Genomic DNA, 21,561 nt, shown 5'->3' on the forward strand with positions numbered 1-21,561 from the left:
CTATATATATATACACACACATACATATCAAGAATATATAAATGTATACATGTAACATGTGTATATATATATAATAATCAACACAAGGTATGTACATATACACCCAATCTCAACTGAAAAAACAAACTTTCATTATTTTCATTTACTGGCATCAAATTAATTATAATTGATAATGTCTGAAACCTGGACTTCCGTGGAGCTTCCCGTACTTGATATTTCTCAGCCGTTAAGTCCATCAGCTCTCTCCTCCCTCTCTAGAGCCTGCGAAGAATGGGGTTTCTTCTACATCACCAACCATGGAGTTTCCAAGCACCTTTACAGGAGACTCCATTCCCTCTCAAATCAGCTCTTCGACCTCCCTTACGAGAGCAAGCTCAAAGTCGGCCCTTCATCCTCGACAAAAACCTACACTCCGCATTTCATCGCTTCCCCTTTCTTTGAGAGCATTCGAGTATCCGGACCCGAATTCTTTGCTTCTGCAAAAGCTACAGTGGATGTTCTCTTCGACGAGCCACCTTCAGAATTAAGGTAAACGCACGTTATCTTTTATTAGTCAAATGGATCCAATAATTTTCTTTCCAATGCGTTAGAATATATATGTATATTAACTATGATAACATTCATTGTATGATAAATTCATTGCATGCAAATGCAAAGATTGAAAAAATTGTCGTGGTTGTAGTTGATTTTATTGGTAATTTTTTTTAAGTCCGAGTTTGAATCTCATTCATATTAAGGCGGAAGCAGTTATTTTATTTTATTTTTTTATCTAAGCATATTCCTCTCCATTTATGTGAGTAAGATTCAAACATCAGACCTCTTATTTTAACTCAAGAGATTTTACTAGTTAAACAAGTCTACACATATATATAGTAGTTTTTTTATCTGAGATCTTAAAGTATAAAAAAGTTCAAAAAAACTTTAAAAATGTAGGGTTTAATAAAACTATAAAATAAATCTTTAAAATCCCACCATTTTAAAGTTTTCTCTGTCCTTTTTTGTTTCTATATATATATATATATAAAAGGTTTAGTTTATATTCATGCAATATCAAAAAAAAAAAAATGTACTCCATGTCTTTTTGTATATTAATTAAGAGTGAGCTTGCACTTTTAATATTGATGTATATGTTTATATTTCTTACCAGTGAGACATTGAAAGAATATGGAAACAAACTGACAGAGCTATCAAAAACAATTGTAAAGATTGTTCTTACGAGCTTGGGGGAACATTTTCAGAAGAAATTTTATGAATCTGAGTCAAAAACTGCCATGGATACTTGAGAATAATCAACTACTCACCTCCAGAGGACGTAGAAAAAAACGAAGTGGAGGGCTAGGCATGCACACAGACATGAGTTGCATAACAATTGTTTATCAAGATCAAATTGGGGGGCTTCAAGTGAGATCAAAGCAAGGGAAATGGATGAATATAAACCCTTGTGAAGACACTTTAGTTGTGAACATTGGAGATTTGATGCATGCATGGTGTAATGGGAAGCTTAGATCATCCGAACATAGAGTTGTTTTAAAGCGCTATGTTAATAGATTGTCTTTGGCTTTCTTTTGGTGTTTTGAAGATGAGAAAAGAATTTTTGCTCCTGATGAAGTTGTTGGTTTGGGGAACTTGAGAAGGTATAAGCCCTTTATTTGTGCAGATTATTTGAAGTTTAGAGAAAGCAGTGAGGAAGGCAAGTTCGAGAAAGTTGGTTTTACTGTCAAAGATTTTGCAGGAAATTAATGGAGGGTGATGATTAATTTAAATAAATTAAGTCGATGAAATTGAGAGAAGTGATCAAATATTTTTGTTGATCACTTCTTTGTTTTTAATGGGACTTTGTTTTATTTGCATATTAAGTAACTTCAACGTGTCATATATGTGCTTATGAATAAAATAACCAATGCGTGGATATGTGGTTGCTTTTTATGTATCATATATATATTATTGTTAATGTATAGTTATACTATAAGCTTCTTCTTTTTTCCTCCGCGTATCCATTATTTAAGCAGGGTTTGAATAGCATACCGCGTGTATCACTTAAAAACTCAATTGTGTCCAATTACAACCATGTACATTGTTATGAATTGGAGGGAATGAATGGTATAATTTAAAGGAATCGTATGTAAGCAATTATTTAAAATAATATTGGAGTAAATGATGTTTAAATCAAATAGAGACAAAGATTGAAGAAAAAAGAACAAAATGCTTTCAAGGAAAAATGAATTGTGTATTGTCATTAGCAAATGAAGAGTAATATATAGGCATTAGTGGGTGGAGCACTTACATTTCTTAATTATAAGAACATTAATAGAGAGAACACTTAAGATTGTTAACAATAAAGAACATAATGGGGAGAGTACTATTTGGTGGAATCTACATCTGCATTCCACGATTTACAACATACATCTATTTTTTTGAATAGATAATAATGCTACATATATACAAACCAATAAATACAATTAAAGTGATATAAAAAAAAAGGTAAATACAGTAACAATAAATCATGGAATGTTTTTAATAGTGATATGCCATTTGAGATGCGATGATGAGATCTGATGAGATATTATTTAGGATCGACAGTATATAATTTTGAAAGAGTAATATAATATATCTCAATTAGCCTTCCAATATTTACTAGTATCTATTTTTTGGATTAATTTCATTATTAATTGTAGTATGTGTATGCAGCTAGGCGCCGTACATGCCCTAATAAGACTCACGCACCCTGATTTAGCATTTATACACATCTATATAAATATGTACTTAAAATTCAAACTTCTAAACATGTGTACATATGTATTCATGTATGTACCTAGTAGCATGCATATATATATTTCTTTTAACATTGTCAAGCTGCAGTTTTAAATTGATGCTCATGACAAAAACAAAACAAAAATGTTGGTGTTTAATAATAATGTTTTTGTGATTATGCTAGTCCACAAAGGCTACTTAATCATGGGAGCTACTCTTTTACGTTTGACGTAAGGTACAGTCCTCTCACCAGTGGTGAACCTTAATGAAGCTCACGAATCAATTATATGAGTAGTTGTACCTTGCGTTAAACATAAGGTAGTAAAATCCCTTAATCATTGTTCCTTTGTCATGCGTAGAACCAAAAACCTAAAATAATTTCGTAGGGACGGCTATCAATTTTCCTGTCACCGACATGTTTTTCCTATTCAATTGAATTGGGTTGAAGCTTATCACTAAAAACTAACATAGCTGGACAATGGCCGAGGCTCGCAATCTTTTATAATTCCAAGACTTCATATATATATATATATATATATATATATATATATATATTACTTTCTAAATTTATTTTTGAATTTGTTAACATCATACGTTTATATAAATTAGGATTTACTGTGAGTATGAATTCATACACTTATGATATAATATTGTAGACAAATGAGATTGATTGATCATGCAGCGGAGACGCGAGAGTAATTTCACCTGTACTCTTTTTATTATTCATTGACAATAGAAATTCAAAGAAATTTAACTTGTTTAATGTCGAAGCCACGCACTCGAGGGCCAACTAATGTTTACCAGCCACAACATAATTGGTCCACAGTTTAAAATAGATATTTAATTATTTTCGACAAAATTGTTGGTCACGTATAAAAAACATCATTCACACGATAACTCATCCAGGGACAAGTGTCACATTTGAGGGGCATAATTAAAAGAAATTTTCGTAGGGCCAGGAGCCCATCTGATGAGTTGGCCAAGGACAAATTTCGGGCCGAGGAACTGGCCCAACTTCCTCATATCTCATTGAAATATTAAGAGGGAGAATAATTTTTCACATAAATCCACATTACCCTAATATAATGCTTTGTCCCATAAAGCAATATTTTCTTTTTCCTGGGAAAAAAAAGATAAAGATTTCGGGACGAAGCTTAAAATCGTACAAAGACAATAGTATAAAAGTTATAATTGGCAATCACTCTTTGGATCAATTTAGAAATACTGTAATTTTTAAAATAATTGTTATTAGCTGGACTATAAAAATAATTAGCTGTGAAGAGAATCTGTTAAGTGTTTGATAAATTTTGTTTTTAAAATTACTGTGAGTTTTGAAAGCAGTTATCGACGTTTGTTAAATTTTATTATTAAACTACTGAGAAAAAATAAATGACTAAAATGTACATAATGTAGGATAAAATTTATTTATACATATAAAAATATGTACTTATAATATTTTTAATTGTATATTAAAATATTTTTTACTAAAAATAAAATTTATAATATATTGATTTTAATTTTATTTTTTTCTTAAAACAATTAATAATTAAATTTATAATATAGTGAAACAAATTTAATAATAATTCGACTAACAAATTGATATTGATGAATTATAATAAAATTTATTAAAATATTGACTTTGTTTCTAATTTGAATGAGGATAATTTTGGGTTTAGGTAATAATTTTAAGGATATTTATGGAATTGTATTAAAGAAAAAAAATTGATTCTCAAAATTAGAATGTAAAAGCTATTCCTTCCCTACTTTTCAAAATCAACTTTAGGAGAAGTTAATTTTGACCAAAGTGATTTTAATTTTTTTTACCAAACATTAAAAATAGTTTTTAAATTTTTAAAATCACTTTTAAACCTCCCAAAAGTAATCCCAAATGGGCCCTCTGTCCTAGTTGGCTAAAAGTCTCCTCATATAAATTTTTTTCTAATTCAGAAATAATTATAAGTATTAACTTTTTTTTTGGAAAAAAAATTAAGAGTACTACTTTAAAAGCACGAAAATTGAGCTACAAAATTGAGTCAACATTAATTGTATTTTTTTAATACTCCATAAATTCGTGTATAGTTACAACCAATCAACAAAAAGAAAAAAAAAGGAGTTTTTAACATGAAAAAGTAATATGCATACATACATACATATACATATACATATAGTCCTTCACTGATGCCCGCTCTTATTTTTTTATGCAGACATGCTCTTAAATCATGTGATTTAATAGTAATTGAAAACTAATTCTATTAAACCACATTCACATTAAAAAAATAAGGGTGTTCATACCTAAGAATTTACTCTCTACTCCCTTTATCTCTCTATCTCTCTAAACTTGTAATTATGTACTAAACTTGTAATTTGAATTTATTTAATTTTGCACTCATGTTATACAATGTGTATCAAAAGTCTACTAAAAATATAAAATTATCCTTCTTAAATGACTACCAATATGAATTGTGTTTGTTTTTATTTTGTTATTTAATTTGATTTTGCTTTATAACTTTTATACTATTGTTATATTTGAATAAAATACCTCATTAATTTTATTAATTAAAAAAATATTTATTACAATTAAATAAACACATATATTTTTAAAGAGCATATTTTCCCAGACACGGGGAAACTGACTAAATTAAAGAATACAAGACGAAGAGGATGCCAACTGTTAATACAGACAAATATATTAATTAAGTCGTCGGACAGCCCCTGCACACACTTGTTTCCATGTGAAAATCATGCTCATGTTATGTTCATGGATTCTATGTATTATGAGTCGCGTCCGCATCGTACGGATATTATTTTTTTTCATTCTTCGGTAGATAAAAAATGAGATGGCCAACCACGCAAATTTATGTGATGCCAAAGATTGGAAAATGAAATTTGTATCTCATTTTTTTATACGATGTCCTTCGATTAATAATTACTTTCAAGACTGTCGGCACAGTAATAGTTTTTTCTTTTTTCTTTTTTTTTTCCCCCTTTTTAAAACAATCAAAATTTTCATAAAACAAACAAAACACAATAGAGTATATTTTAGTGATACATTTTCAGGATATACCTTCATTTAGCGATGATGCACGCACAACACTTTCGAGTTCTGAATCAAATTAGCTCTTGTAAATAACCCTCCACGCTCGGATCCGGTTCTTCCAATCAAGTTCCATTTGATATTGTAGCAATGATTCTACACAAATGCATCCTTAATTATACGGCTAGAATCTTACAGAAATTAAAAGAAGACAACCGTAAATATAGATTTACAAAGAAAGTACGCTTTCGTACAATAAATGTACCTGTAAAAAGAGTGTAAGGTTTTAAATTAAATATATCAATGATTTAGCATCAAAATAGTAAAGACGGTGTATTGTGTAGGTGCAACGTAGAATGACAAGTTATAAATATAAAATAGTATAAGTTGCTAACTGAATTGTGTGTATGGATGGAGGTAAAAATTAACTTAATACTTATGTAAGTAAATTTTAAATAAAAATGAGTGGGAGGGGTTATATAAAAATTTATAGTGATATTATCACAAAAGATAAAAGAATTTGGTACCGTACCACCTTTTTGTACCACCTTTGTAACGTAGCTCGACCCATGTGAAGATTTGAAAGATTAGAAAATGAAATATGCACGTGATTTTTTATCTGATGTCCTTTGATTAATAATTACTGTCGAAACTGTCGGTACAGTACTAGCTTTTGGCCCCCTCCTTCGTAAAAGAATCAAAATTTCCATAAAAACAGAACACAAATAAAGTGATATATATAAATGTATGTGCTGGGAAGGGATGTTCCTTCATTTAATGACGTGCACACGACACTCTCGATTATTAAGATTTTGTTTGAAATTAAAATGTTGTAATTTTTAATATATAATTATTATAAAAAAATTATAACCATTAAATAACAGTTAATAATATGTAATAAATATAAAATTTTAAAAATAATTTTGATAAAATTATTAAAGGTATAATAAATTTTTTATCATACAAGTAAAAAATCATATCAACATTTCTTTCAAATTACAATAATTAGTATTTACCAAATATTTTTGTATTATAATTTTTAAATTACAACTATCCAACATCAATTTCAAACGCACCTTAAATCACATTAGCTCTTATAAATAACCCTCCATGTCTGGATTCGGTTCTTCCAGGTTCCAATCGATGCAATAATAATGATTCTGCACACTTGCATTCTTAATTATATAGCCAGAATCTTCCAAATATTAAAAAGTATATGTTATGTGAAGCTTGGCAACCTCGCACCCAAAAGAAAACCAAAATATACCATTAAAAAAAAAATAATAAAAATATCCAATCCACCATATATTTATATTTGAGTAGAAAAGAAGACTGCCATAAATATAGGTTTATGAAGAGAATATATTTTCACAAAACAAGTATACAAAGAAGAGACTACAGAGAAAAATAACAGAAAAAAGGCTAAATTTTCTACTGAAGATAGATGTATATCTCTCTCATGTGGATGGAAAAGTTTTGAATCCTTGTTTGGAAGTGGTGTTGGAGAGAGGAATTTCGATAGGCAGGTTAACTAATACAGGTTTGTAATTGAGAACTTAAAATTTAGGAGAGGCAATGGACTTAAGAATTACTTTAGACTTTGCCTTCCTCTCACTCCTTTTTTGTTTTTTTTAACGAAGTAAATTTTTGAATGAATGATATCACTAGCTTCGATTGTAATTTGAGTAGTGATAGGCATGAGAGTGTGCTGTTGGACCCCCCACCTGTGGATTGGATGAAATTCAATGTTGATGTTGTTGTGCGCAACCATTATGGTTTGGTGATGTCTGAAGGAATTGTTTAAGGGGTTTTCTCTGATGATGTTGATTTGGCTGAGGGTGAGGCTGAGGCCTTATACTTTGGATTACGACTTGCCAGAGTATTTGGTTTTTTTCCACTAATAGTTGAGTCGAATTCACTCTGTGTGATTCAATTAGTTTTGGATCGACTTAACACTTGTACTAAGTTATTTTGGTTTATTTATGAAGTGAAGCACTCAATTTCTCCAAAGCATTCTCTTTGGATTCGACAAATCTCAAGGATTTGTAAGACAACAGCAAATACATTAGCAAAAGATTCTGTCTGCTGTAGGGATTCTTATGTCTGGTTAAAAAATTTTCCACCACACCTATGTTGTTATCTTTGAGAATTCTAGTCATAATGTTAATGGAATTATTTCTTTATTTTTAAAAAATTAGATTATTATCTAATAAATTTTATTATCATCAAATCACTTCTCTTAATTTTGAAAAACTTAAAGCTACCTTATTTTTGTTCAAAAGATCAGAGAAAAATGAGGGCGTATTGATGATTGTTTTTTGTCTCCTTAATAAAAATATGAATAAATTAAAGTTTTTAAAATTATAAAAATAATTTAAAAATAGACAATTAATGAGGAGTAATGCCACAGTAACCCCAAAAGAAAACTGCTTTCTTCAAACTTTTGTAAAAATAAGCACTCGAAAATATCTTTGGTTTTTAAACTCATCTGAAAACATATACTGTATCCAGAGACCAGAAAATGTTTTACCTGAAACAACAAATCAAATCGGCCGAAGAAGATTCTAAATCCTAAGCCACTGCCAGGTGGTGGACCTATACCATATATAACAAAATAAAACTGACCCTACCTCATTTGTCCCAATTTCGACAATAATTTATGAGCACATATGCATGCAGGCTGTTTCATTTTGTGCATGTACAATACTCAACACTGGTGGCACAAGTGTATATATATGTATGCTTCTCTCTCGATCTGTCACGGCATTAACTGCCTTCTAAAGCATGGACACTGACGACAAAAATTTCTCTTCATATTCTCCCTCCAGCACCCCAACAAGCAAGAAAAGTTCAAAATCACAGCAAGCAAACAAGGAATTCATGAGTCCTACAATTGATAATGAGAATGAAAGTAACAAGAAAATATGCAACAATGGCGCTAATGCTTTAAATAAATATCCAACGTACCGTGGAGTTAGAATGCGAAGCTGGGGCAAATGGGTTTCCGAAATTCGTCAGCCAAGAAAAAAGTCAAGAATCTGGCTTGGAAGTTTCCCCACAGCAGAAATGGCAGCTCGAGCACACGACGTTGCTGCACTTGCAATAAAGGGTCACTCGGCTCACCTGAATTTTCCCGAGCTAGCCGACGAGCTACCCCGGCCAGCCAGTGCAGCTCCTAAAGACATCCAGGCCGCGGCTGCCAAGGCTGCTGCTGCTGCTATATTTGATTCACCAAGAAGAATTGAGGCCAATAATGATACTCAATCAACGTGCCACGACGAAAATAAAAATTCTGCTGATCATCATGATCATTCTTCATCGGATGACAGTGACAGTGCATGGTTCGACCATCTTCCTGATCTGTCTCTTGAAGGAGACAGTGCATGGTTCGACCATCTGCCTGATCTGTCTCTTGAAGGAGATGATGGTAAGAACAGATTTTGTGACAGTTCATGGTGGCAACAGGCTGAATTTGGTCATATGGGGTTCCAGTTTGAGGAGATACTCTGCTGGGATTATTAATTAGTACTAATGGGAGATTATGACAGAAATAAAACACAACTACAATTAATCTCTGCTTGCAATTGTGTATGTTCAAGGTTATGAAAGTAAATCTTGACCAGTGTAGTCCCTCCTACATTCCTTTAATTAAGATATTTGGTGATGGGTCAGTGGTCATTGCAAATCATTTCTCAAATAAAACTGCTGCTAAGGTCATTTTTCTTATTAACATTGATAAAAGTAATGTCTCATCATGCATTCCCTTCAACGTTACATCGTCATAAATTTTCATTACAATAATAAAACTCGTGTTTATTAAATTAAAAAAAATTGTAAAGTACAACAAAATATTAATGCATGGAGTTCAAGGAAAAGAAAATCGTGGTTGCAGGGAAAAATTGGAGCCAATATATCCCACATTTACATGTACATTGTATTAATGGAAGACGCAATCTCTCTGTTGGAGCACAACAAAATGATTCTCTGGACTCTGGACATCGAGTTGTACTTTGGGAAAAGTTAATTAATGAAGGAAAGTGGAGATGTACTTTCATAAAAGGTGAAGAAGGAACTTGTTACTTGTCGTTAAAGCTACAGAATGAAGGCGAATTAATTTGCAGTCCATAGTCTCTATCTCTCCAGAAATTGCCAAAAGAAAATGATGATTAAGTCAGCTTGCAATAGGAACCTTGCTTGTAGTTTTCTTTTAGGATGGTCAGTTTTTCCTTTTAAAATTAATATATACCATTTATCCTCTCTAGTATTTTTATAATAATCAATAACTTTTTGATAGAAAAAAGTTAAATAAGTTATTAGCTTGATTTTTTATATTCAGAATATAAAATATATATATTTATAGTAAAGAAAGAAGTTTAAAAATAACAAAAAATATAAGAAAAATATCTTAGTATTAATTTTTTTGATTATATCAAAAATTATATTTCTTATTTTTAGTATCTAAATTTTATCTGAAAATATATAAAAATAATATTATAAAATTACAGTACTAAGAGGTTACATGCCATTATAAAAACTATAAGTGGTAAGTGCATATATTTATTTCAGTATGAGATACTGTAAGTAGGGATGGCAATGGGGAGGGGAGGGGAGGGGACCGATCTCCCCGTACCCATCCCCGATATTTTGCGTATGTCCCCGTCCCCGTCAGAATTACTTGAGAGAATCTTCATCCCCTCCTCGAATAATAACAGGGGATCCCCGAGGGTCCCCGATCCCCGAATAACTAATACATTTTTTTTTAATTTTGAGTTAATCATATTAAAATAAAAGTAAAGTTCGAAATATATTTGTTCGAAATATATCTTACATTAATATCTATTACAAAAGTCACATACATTAAATTAGTAAGTAACGCAACATGCAAGGAATACAAACTTCTTTTACAAACTATCATGAACAAATTAATAGTTTAATACAAAATTGTTACAAATAAAATCGAATTTAGATTCAAAATTAACTTTTTCAATGGTGGCGTGGGCACTTTATAAATGTGGACTATTCCCTTTACAACACAATAGTTAAATCGGAGCAAATCAAAAGTAAATATTAGATTATATTAGATTAGATTAGATATTAAAATTGTGATTCGCTGTGGGCAATTATAACATCTAAAAATAAATAAAAAAATAGATTTAAGTTTAAAATATTTAAAGAATATTAAAATTTAAAAAAAATATTTGGCTAATAGAATCTACTTAGTCTTTTTAATGTCCTAAATAAAAATTTAGGACTTTAATTAGTTAATTAGGCCTAAAAGTTTAATAATATAAATATTTTGATATTTTTTTATTTTTACCAATATTTATAATTTTATAATTTAAATTTTATAATTTATTTACTAGTAATTTTAAAAAATTAAAATGGGGAAATGGGTAGGGGATGGGGATTCCACCTCATCCCCGTCCCCTCCCCGAATAAGAAATTGGGTATGAAATTATCCCCATACCCTCCCCGAATGGGGAAAATCCCCGAGGATACCCGTCCCCATGGGGATTTTTGCCATCCCTAACTGTAAGTGCCAATTTGAGAAACTGTAAGTCAACGGGGTCAAAATATAAATACTGAAAACTCCAAACCTTTCCCTAATACGAAAACAAACGATTCTTTTCCTCTCCTTCGCAAAAATTAGGGTTTTCAAATTGGCACTAAAATTCTGCAAATCAGTTTTGAAAAAGAAATCTAAATTAACAAAATCATGGAACTTCAACACAAATTCTACGGCATATTTAAGGGAACTGTAGAGAAAATCACAAGTCACCGCACTGTCTCTGCCTTTAAAGAAAAAGGCGTTCTCAGCGTCAGCGAATTCGTTCTCGCCGGCGACAATCTCGTCTCCAAATGCCCCACCTGGTCATGGTATCCTTAATTTTATCAATTTAGTTTTAATTATGATGAAAATCAATTCGTTTTATATTAAAGTTTTTTTTTTCCCAAAGGGAATCGGGTGAGCCGAGCAAGAGGAAGTCTTATTTACCAGCGGATAAGCAGTTCTTGATTACTAGAAACGGTAATTTAATTTAATTTTTATTTTTGCTATGTTTTTTGTATGTATCACTATTAGATTTTTAAGTTATAATTTTCTTTTTAATTATATGAATTTCGAGGTTAATGTTTGACATATTTTCAGTTTTATTAAAGTTGGAGTTAGTGTTTTAAGTTAATAGTAATGGATAGAGAATGTTGTTGTTCAGTTCCGTGTCTAAGAAGAGCTGCTTCGGTGGAGGAAGAGTATGAAGGTGCTGGAGGGGAAATTTTGGTTGATAATGAAGATAATGATGGTTGGCTGGCGACTCACGGGAAACCAAAAGGTATTGAATTTGAATGCAGCAGCCGAACATACGTGAACCAATCCATTGAGTTCAAATGGTGGAAAAAATACTATAACAACCAATTTATGTGTTTAGAGAGTGATCAAAAACTTTAGAATTTCCAACATAGTAATTTGTATATTTATTGTAATTGTTGATTTTTAATCAACCATTTGGTGGGGTGAAACTGATTATATATCTTGTATTTACATCTACTAGTGAAGGCAACAATTCAGTTTACGCAAATTTCTACCTAATATCATAACAGGATTTAATATTTGATTACTTCCTTGTCTCTCTTTCATCTTCTTGTGTAGCTAAATGTGATGAGGATGAGGATGACAACTTGCCGTCCATGGAGGCCGTCGAAATAAGCAACAACAATAATGTTCGAGCAATTTCTACCTACTTTGGGGGGGAGGAGGAGGAGGAGGAGGAAGATATTCCTGATATGGCAGAGTACAATGAACCTGACAGCATAATTGAAAACGAAACAGATCCTGTATGTTGTTACTATTTATGTTGTTGTCATAGGTTTCTCACTTGTAGTAATAATCCTTTAGTTTGACCATTTGTTTTCTATCCAATGAAGGCCCCCATTTGTAGTATTAGATTTCATGGAATCATTTTGGTTATCTAAATATACTTGGACTGTCCTCTCTATGTTTGATTTACATGTGATATGTCTGATTACCGGCATCTTCTCTTAATCACCTTGCTTTAGAATTTTGTCAAGAGATCCTTCTTGCTTTCCCTGATCATGCTATGGACTTTGTATACATCAAAGTGCAATTTCATCACAATGTCGATGTAAACTTTCACTAGGCCGCTGGATGGTGACACTTATTTGCTTCCCTCGGCCTGTTGGAGGGAAGCAAAGTCCAAATCATAACGATACGTGGCTAATCTACCTTAAAGATTTTTTACCTGGTGATATTTTAGGAACATCCCCTAGAGTGATCTGACGTTGCTTTTGATTTCTTGAAGTCTAGTTGTCAACATTTAATTTGAATGCAGTAGCTTAAGAGGGCCCAAATTTTGATAAATCTGCTTAGCTGATTTGAAGAAATTACTGAAAATCATTTTTCTTTTTAACATATTAATGCAGGCAACTCTTCCATCTACATATCTTGTGGCACATGAACCTGATGATGATAACATTCTCCGAACTCGAACTTACGATATCAGCATCACGTAAGATGCATAAAAAATTTTTAACCATCTTTTATATGTTAGATAATGTGCAAGAGTTTCGGAGTCTTACTTTTGGCAAAAGTAATAAATTGTAATGTGTTTGCTATAAAGCACAAATGTGTAAGGGATTTAGGGCAAATGAGTTGGTGTTTTTTTCTGGATTTGGGAATCTTAACTTTTATATAATAAGCATGCTTAGATTATAGGAATTGATAACGTAAAATCATTGTGTAGGAATTGATAACGTAAAATCATTGTGTAGCCTGCAATATCATTTAATTGGAACATCAATCCTAGAGTTATGCTTGAAGTGAAAGGTTGCTTATTCTTTAGCGTATTGCCATAGTTTTGCCACGAAACCATAACTTTTTGATTTTGAGAATTCTTGTTGGTTTGGACTCTTCATACCTATATATTTCATAAATGCTTTAAAAGATTTCCCTTTTCTGTTTGGCTCTTACTTCTGGGAATCAATTTTCAATAATTTGTACACTTGTGCAGTGATAATACTTTTCCAATGGCTTTCCCATGTGTGCATCCATTGTAATACTTGGGTGTTTTAAACCCTCATGATGTGATCGTTCTTTTTCTATTTTCAGGTATGATAAATATTATCAAACTCCCCGTGTCTGGCTCACTGGATACGATGAGGTTAGTTATCTTGATTTGCACCTTTCGTGGTGGCTTTCCCTTTTTTTTCTTTTAAGTTATTTGGTTATTATATAACCAAGGGACTATTTTTGTAAATATGCATATATGCATGGGCTGCCTTCTGATTCTAGTTGAAAAATGACGTTTATTTCAATATGTTTTCCACTTTTTCTAATTGCAAATTTAACACGATCCTTATAACTAATTTTAGGATAAATTGCTTCAGCACTTGAACTTTGAAAAATAGAAAAAGAAAAAATGAAAAAGAGAAAGAAAAGATTCTTACCACCAGTTACAACTTACATTCAGCCTAACGTTTGTTATGTCACCATGAATGCTACTCAGTCCATGGAGTAATCTTGTTGTGCCTCAAGCCATAATCCATTTGTCATTTATCATGATTTTTACTGTTATATTACTTTTTTAGGTTGGTTTTAGAGTATCCAATCTTTTTTTTTTTTTTTTCAATTAGGGATATTGTATTGGATTTATATGCGTTTTGATTTACTGATGCAGTTGTTGAGTTAATTTTATTCACTTTGTTGAGCATTTTCTGGTGTCTCCACAGTCACGGATGCTTCTGAAAACTGAACTTATTCTTGAAGATGTTAGTCAAGACCACGCTCGTAAAACGGTGAGAGGAGTCCTTTACGTGCACTTATGAGGGCTTTTTGGAATTCACAAGAATTTGCTCATCTTTTGCCTACTAAAATTACTTTTATACAGGTAACCATTGAAGACCATCCTCACTTAACGGGGAAGCATGCGTCCATACATCCTTGTCGACATGGGGCTGTGATGAAGAAAATTATTGATGTTCTAGTGTCACGTGGTGTAGAGCCTGAAGTTGACAAGTAATAAATATCTTATCTCTTCAATTACATGAAAATTCATAAATTGCTCTTCAATACATATATTTAGCATAAGTTTTCCAACTTTAACTGACTCCTTTACAAATACTGAATCCAAAATTCAACTGACTTCACTACCTGAAAGTGGCTTATTCTACCAATTTGATCTTTACAAGCAGGAGCTCATTAACTCATGTGGCACACAACCATGATTAAGAAAATTTATTGATTTATTAATGTCTTGTGGAGGGGAGTCTGAATCTGCAAAGTAATAGACGTTTTTCCTCATTTAGATGAAAACTGAGATTTGACTCATCCTTGCTTTCCTTAGCATCATGCTCCCTATGTAATAATACTGTTTCAAATTTGAAATATATGTTTTCTCTGTGACAAACCATGAGAAACTGCCTGATGCGATTGATGTGAAACTGCCTGTCACACAGAAATTTTTTACCTTGTATGACTTAATAATTGATGCACCGAGGAAGTTGTTGCTAAATGTTTTGAAGAAAGCAAAAGGAGTGATCTTAAAGTGTTTTGAATTATACATTCACTACTTTTTCAGAATTGTGTAAGAAGGAACCAAAAGAAAACCACAAAGCTAATGTTAAACTGTAAAGATTGAGTATACAATTTTGGACTGCTATTGCCTATTCTATCGATGTTACTTCCTGCCTATCATCACTATGTTTTCCAGCTAGCATATTCTTTTGGTTGTTTACATATTTTATCTTAATCTTACTTTCTAGGTACCTTTTCTTATTCTTGAAATTTGTGGCCTCTGTTATTCCAACCATTGAATATGACTACACCATGGACTTTGATCTTGGTAGCTCCAGCAATTGATTAGAGGTAATTACTATTGGACTCTTATCTGTTCTTGTTCTGTTTCTTTTTTAATAAATAACTTTTATCTTTTTTTTTCTTTCCCTAAAAGCATTGCTGTTCTGGGATAGTCATGATGGCAGTATCTTAGTGCTGGGTGCCAATTGGCTGATCTTAGTTTCTAATTGTCTTTGACTTCGGTGCTGTCATCTTGCATAAAATTGGGGCCACCCTATCGCCATTTGTAGAACTTTTCTTTTCAACTTGATTTGTATTTAAGCACCTAGATCACTCCCACTTTATCCCATTCTGCCGATTTTGCAGTATAAGGGTTGGGATGGCTAGATCGTCCTAGTAGAATGACATGCACCATAATTGGTAATAGCCCCAAACCAACCAGTAAACATCTGATTATTAATTCTGAAAGTTTTATTAAAGTGCACCCTAATGTGGAGCACACCGTTGGTAATCTTTGTTCTTGAACTGTGAATTGTCCAACCAAAAGTTGGAAGTTGAATTCCTCTTTCAATTCCTCACCCATGTGGTTTGACAAACCTGTTAGTTTTGATATCATACTAAATTTCCTCAAGGATATTTGCATTTATCCTGTGCATTTGATGTTTGATGGTCACAAATGACGATCAAGGGGTGAAATTCTGGACCTACTTTCCTAACATTTGTTTTTCAAAGAACAGCTAGTAACAATGGGTGCATCACATTTGTTAGCTGTATAATGCAAGATAGTTGCCCTTAAGTAGAATGTGTGCTTTATCTGTGTATTGTTTTGAAGTTATTCATCTCTTAACATTTTCTTTCTTTTTCTTATGTGTTTTGGGGAGTTTTATTACTGATTCCTTTTGTTGGTTGTGCCAGACGGAAACCATGGAACTGAAGCAGTGTCTTCAGGTGTGTTCTTGACCGATCTATTGCACAGCAACCTTTACCTTCTTGTATATAACCTTTCCCTTCTTCCACTGAAAATCACCTGCAAGTGATGCTAATTTGTGATTTGTTATGTAACTATCATTGCATTGTTACCTACTATGGTAAAAGGAGATGTTCGTTACTAAACAAACTGGCGTAAACTCGCTGCCATGTGGATAGTTTATAACAAGTTATAATAAAAGATGGAGATGTTTTTAACAAGTTATAATATAATACGAACTTTAATCAATTTCAGAGAAAGAAATATATTTTTAATCATTATAAAAGTTTATTTTTTTATCATTATTATTTATCAACTCATGATTTTATACCATTTTAATAAAATTAGTTTATTTCTGTCACTCCATAACTGGATTTGATCCTCTTGAAGCGTCTGTCTGATCATGTTGAATCTTCAAACTAATTTTGTTTAGTTTTATCATTCCTGTTCATGGTGGCGATTTTAACCATGGAATTCTGCCAGCTTCCTTGTTCTTATTTCGGATCTAATAGAATACTGCATTCAGTGGTATATTCCATACCATTTATTTTAGCATTCTCTAAAATCTTAAATTTTGCGTCACCTATTAATTATTTCAACATCAATAAATTATCTCATAAAAAAATAAAATAAAATAAAATGATTTATAAAGAAAATATACGTATGCTTTTATACAAGCAGCAACTACATAAATCATATCGAATGTATTTTCTTCGCACAAAAGTACATAAATCACACCAAATGTAATTTCTTCGCACAAAATAAATTGATCACACAAATAATTCATGCTTCATCACACGTCTTCAAGTAAATACGATGAAAGACATGTCGTTCATTTATTTGAAAATAAGGTAACATGTCGTTACATCTTTTGAAAGGCAGGAGAAGGCTAAATTTCTTATTTGCTTCAAACGTGAGTGGATTATCAATCAATTCTCAGTTTCATCTTTAGTAATTTAAATTAAATGGGGGGCATCATATGATGTGATGTACTTTTTGGAGAGCCACACGACAGCCGACAAAACTTTAATTTAGATGCACTTTTAAATGCACAAATGGAGATCTTAATTCAAATTGACTGAAACTGTTCTTGCTAATCAATTCACTAATTAACTCAGGCTAAAAATCAATAATCAACCTTTTTTTTTTTTTTGGGACAATATCATCAATCAATGTGTAAATTGGAATGATTTGTATTGAGAGAGACCTGTATATCATTTTATAACTTCAATGATTTGTCGTTAACTTGTTTGAAAGTAAGACAACATGTCGTCGTCTCATCTCCTTGTCTATGACGAGTCGTTTTACTCTTATTAATTGAATGTAACTAGCACCACCATATGCCACAACAGTTTAATCTTTCTAATTTTCTTTAGTCGCATGGTATAATGTTTTTTTGCATATTTCTATATGCTTTTAAGGTGCATTGGAATTTAGTTGAACTGATAGAAATCTAGAAGTGACTGGAAAATTATTACTGATGGTGTAGAAGAAGAAGAAGGTATTGGTAAATGCTACCGCCTACAAGCATTCAAATTGATTTTTTCGTTCCTACTTTTTAAAAAAAATTAAATTCGAGTGATCAATTGAAAAAAATTAGTTTGAAAATCATTCAACCAAATCCTTAGAAAAAATATAATCTATACTATACTTATTTAGCAATTCGACACATGATTATTTTGAAATTAATTAAGATTTAATTTGAGCACACAACATACTAAACTTCGCAAGGCCAAATAATTATATTTAGTTCCGATAATTCTTACAAGTCAAAAAATAGTTCAAAAGTCGTAAGAGTTTTGAGCATCCTGCATACTGAAGTAGGAATCGATCTCAAACTCTTTTGGCATTTTTTTCCATGAAAAGGGAATTAAAAAGTGAATAAAAAAGTAAGTAAAAATTAATCTGAGAGTTATTCATAAGTTAATGCATTATTCTCTTGAATGGAATGTGCATTATTTGAACATTTGACACCTCAGTGTCCTGGGATCTTCTTTTATGTCCTAACTAGAAAATAGAACCGCGCTTTACGCGGCTTTGAAAAAAAAATTTAATATTATCTTTTTTTCTTACTTTACACTTGATGAAACTGAAAAAAAAAATGAATTGATTTTTTTTAAGATGAGACAGTCTTATAAAAATAAAAAAAGCTATTAGCCAGCAATACAAATAAAGAAGCAACGCAAGATAAAGAATAAAATGAGATAATATATTATAGAGTGGTTTTATTAATTCTAATTGTGTGTGTACAAAACAAAAAGATGAGCTCTCCTTTTATAGTTACATAATCACTCCATGAAATTAATGAAAAATTATGGATCATAATTCTTTGTGAGATAGTGGGAGTTATATGGAAGATAAATGTTGCTAATGGGAGATAGTGGGGAGATTAAGAGAAATATGTTATAAACATCTACATTTATTTTAATAAATTCATAACACTCCCCCTTTGATATTTATTACAAAGAATATGCCTCATTAAAATATTTACATAATTGTTATTGTATAATAATAATCAAATTAATTATGAAAAGATGAAAAGCCAAATATAAAAGAAAATTTCTCTATTTATTAGATAATAGAAAATATACAAAGATGAGAAATTATGATGCCACATCACCTCCTAGGAAAGAGAACCGCACTTCGTGCGGTTTTAAAAAAAGAATTTAGTATTATCTTTTTTTATTGCTTTGCACTCGATGAAACTGATAAAAAATATGAATTATTTTTTTTAAAAGATGACGCAGCCTTATAAAACTAATGTTATTTATGAAAGTTTATTATTTTTTTGTTAACATTAAAAAAATATATTAATGTGTATAGTTAAGTGTACACAACCATTCATCAATAACAATCATGTTCACACTAATCAACTCTCTATTTTTCTTGGTATTAACAGACTCACACATCTTACAAAGCCTAACCCTTATCATCCAACTATCTTTATCATTGTTTAACTCATGAAGAAAAGAGTACTCCATGAAGCATACAATACTAAAAATTTAAATAAGTCAAAAAATAAAAACACAATAATGTTTCTAAAGAGGATGTTGGTTAAATAATAAAAAAAAACTCAAACATAACAAATCTTAAATGCTTAATATTTATAGAGTTTGAAGAAACCAAAAGATACTAAATAAAAAGTTACATAATTAAATATGGGATTATGACATTAAAATTAGGTCCTAATGACATTGGTGAGGGAAGATGAAGGAACCCTTCCTTCCTATATTAATTAGTTGATGTATTTTAAACCACTAAAATTTAGTGTTGGCTTAATAAAATAAATGAATGTTTCAAAACTTATAATTAATTTATTAATAATGGTTACATATTATTGAATTTAAATAGAAAGAGGAAGAGACATGTAATCTTTTATAATTTTATAATTATTTTGTATTTGTAATTATTTTGTAATGTAATTATTTTTTAATATCAACCAATTTATTAAATAATAGAGAATACAAGAAGATGAAAAATAATGATGCCACATCACCTCCTCTAGTCTCAACTTTATATATATATATACACAGATATAGATATATATTTTTAATATTTTGTAATGCAATTATTTTTTAATCTCAACCAATATATTAGATAATAGAGAATAAAAAAAGATGAGAAATAATGATGCCACAAATCTTAAATATTTAATGTTTATGGAGTTTGAAGAAGCCAAAAGGCACTAAACAAAAGATTGAATAATTAAATATGAGATCATGACATTAAAATTAGGCGCTAATGGCATTGTTGAGGGAAGATGAAAGAACCTTCCTTCCTATATTAATTAATTGATATATTTAAGCCACTAAAGTTTAATTATTGGCATAATAAAATAAATAAATGTTTCAAGATTTATATTTAATTATTATTAATGGTTACATATTATTGAATTTAAATAGAAAGAGGAAGAGACATGTAATCTTTTATAATCTAATAATTATTTTTTTATTTTTAATATTTTGTAATGTAATTATTTTTTTTAATATCAACCAATTTATTAGATAATAGAGAATACAAGAAAATAAGTGATGCCACATCACCTCCTCTAGTCATAACTTTATATATATATATATATATATAATATTTTGTAATGTAATTATTTTTTAATCTCAACCAATATATTAGATAATAGAGAATAAAAAAAGATGAGAAATAATGATGCCACAAATCTTAAATATTTAATGTTTATGGAGTTTTTTTTTAATAGTAATGTTTATGGAGTTTGAAGAAATCAAAAGGCACTAAACAAAATATTGAATAATTAAATATGGGATTATGATATTAAAATTAGGCTCTAATGTCATTGTTGAGGGAAGATGAAGGAACCTTCCTTCTTATATTAATTAATTGATGTATTTTAAGCCACTAAAATTTAATCGTTTGTATAATAAAATAAATGAATGTTTCAAGACTTATAATTAATTATTATTAATGTTACATGTTGTTGAATTTAAATAGAAAGAGGAAAAGACATGTAATCATTTATAATCTAATAATTATTTTCTATTTTAATATTTTATAATGTAATTATTTTTTAATTTCAACCAATTTATTAGATAATTATATATTAACTGATATCTTTATTATTAATATATATTTTTATCTTTATTTTTTTAAGTGTCATATTATGATATATGTTCAAAGAATATCCACCAATATTTTAGATATTTTAGATAATAGAGAATATAAAAAGATGAGGTTGAGGGAAGATGAAAGAACCTCTCTTCCTATGTTAATTAGGTGATGTATTTTAAGGTACTAAAGTTTAATTGATAGCATAATAAATTTTGAAGAAGCCAAAAGACACTCAACAAAAGGTTGCATAATTAAATATAAGATTATGACATTAAAATTAGGCCTTAGTAGCATTGTTAAGGGAAAATGAAAGAACCTCTCTTCCTATGTTAATTAATTCATGTATTTTAAGCCACTAAAGTTTAATTGGTAGCATAATAAAATAATAAATATTTCTAAAGACTTATAATTAATATTATTAAT

At 30.5% G+C, this 21,561-nt stretch overlaps 3 protein-coding genes across 4 annotated transcripts; all 3 read left to right on the forward strand.

Moving 5' to 3' along the window:
* Positions 1-172: 172 nt before the first annotated feature.
* On the forward strand, positions 173-1,740 carry LOC18031851 (gibberellin 20-oxidase-like protein). Its single transcript, XM_024188347.1, is given in 4 exon segments — positions 173-528; positions 1,148-1,257; positions 1,260-1,327; positions 1,330-1,740. Coding segments are annotated over 4 exon segments (945 nt in total).
* A 6,829-nt stretch (positions 1,741-8,569) lies between these two features.
* On the forward strand, positions 8,570-9,307 carry LOC18031537 (ethylene-responsive transcription factor ERF039). The gene has a single exon (XM_024188350.1). It carries the CDS (start codon positions 8,570-8,572, stop codon positions 9,305-9,307), a length of 738 nt encoding a protein of 245 aa, XP_024044118.1.
* A 2,049-nt stretch (positions 9,308-11,356) lies between these two features.
* LOC18032014 (autophagy-related protein 3) lies at positions 11,357-16,781 on the forward strand. 2 transcript variants are annotated; one of them, XM_006421552.2, is made up of 10 exons: positions 11,357-11,662; positions 11,743-11,813; positions 11,998-12,114; positions 12,432-12,616; positions 13,223-13,308; positions 13,908-13,959; positions 14,528-14,593; positions 14,686-14,813; positions 15,560-15,662; positions 16,509-16,781. In XM_006421552.2, exons 1-9 carry the CDS (start codon positions 11,502-11,504, stop codon positions 15,654-15,656), a joined length of 963 nt encoding a protein of 320 aa, XP_006421615.1. In that variant the 5' UTR covers positions 11,357-11,501; the 3' UTR covers positions 15,657-15,662; positions 16,509-16,781. The 2 variants fall into 2 exon arrangements, with proteins under 2 accessions (XP_006421615.1, XP_024040753.1); XM_024184985.1 differs by lacking the exon at positions 11,998-12,114.
* The last annotated feature ends 4,780 nt before the right edge of the window (positions 16,782-21,561 follow it).

This window comes from Citrus clementina, unplaced genomic scaffold (assembly GCF_000493195.1).
Source record: "Citrus clementina cultivar Clemenules unplaced genomic scaffold, Citrus_clementina_v1.0 scaffold_9, whole genome shotgun sequence".
NCBI classification, from domain to species: domain Eukaryota; kingdom Viridiplantae; phylum Streptophyta; class Magnoliopsida; order Sapindales; family Rutaceae; genus Citrus; species Citrus x clementina.

What these genes read in the sequence shown, in the direction of transcription:
- LOC18031537 (XM_024188350.1), top strand. Translation starts at nt 8,570, where the DNA reads ATGGACACTGACGACAAAAATTTCTCTTCATATTCTCCCTCCAGCACC.
- LOC18032014 (XM_006421552.2), top strand. Translation starts at nt 11,502, where the DNA reads ATGGAACTTCAACACAAATTCTACGGCATATTTAAGGGAACTGTAGAG. An exon ending in AAGACCACGCTCGTAAAACG is followed by an intron (nt 14,594 to 14,685) that starts GTGAGAGGAGTC and finishes ACTTTTATACAG; the next exon opens with GTAACCATTGAAGACCATCC. An exon ending in GTAGAGCCTGAAGTTGACAA is followed by an intron (nt 14,814 to 15,559) that starts GTAATAAATATC and finishes CTTACTTTCTAG; the next exon opens with GTACCTTTTCTTATTCTTGA.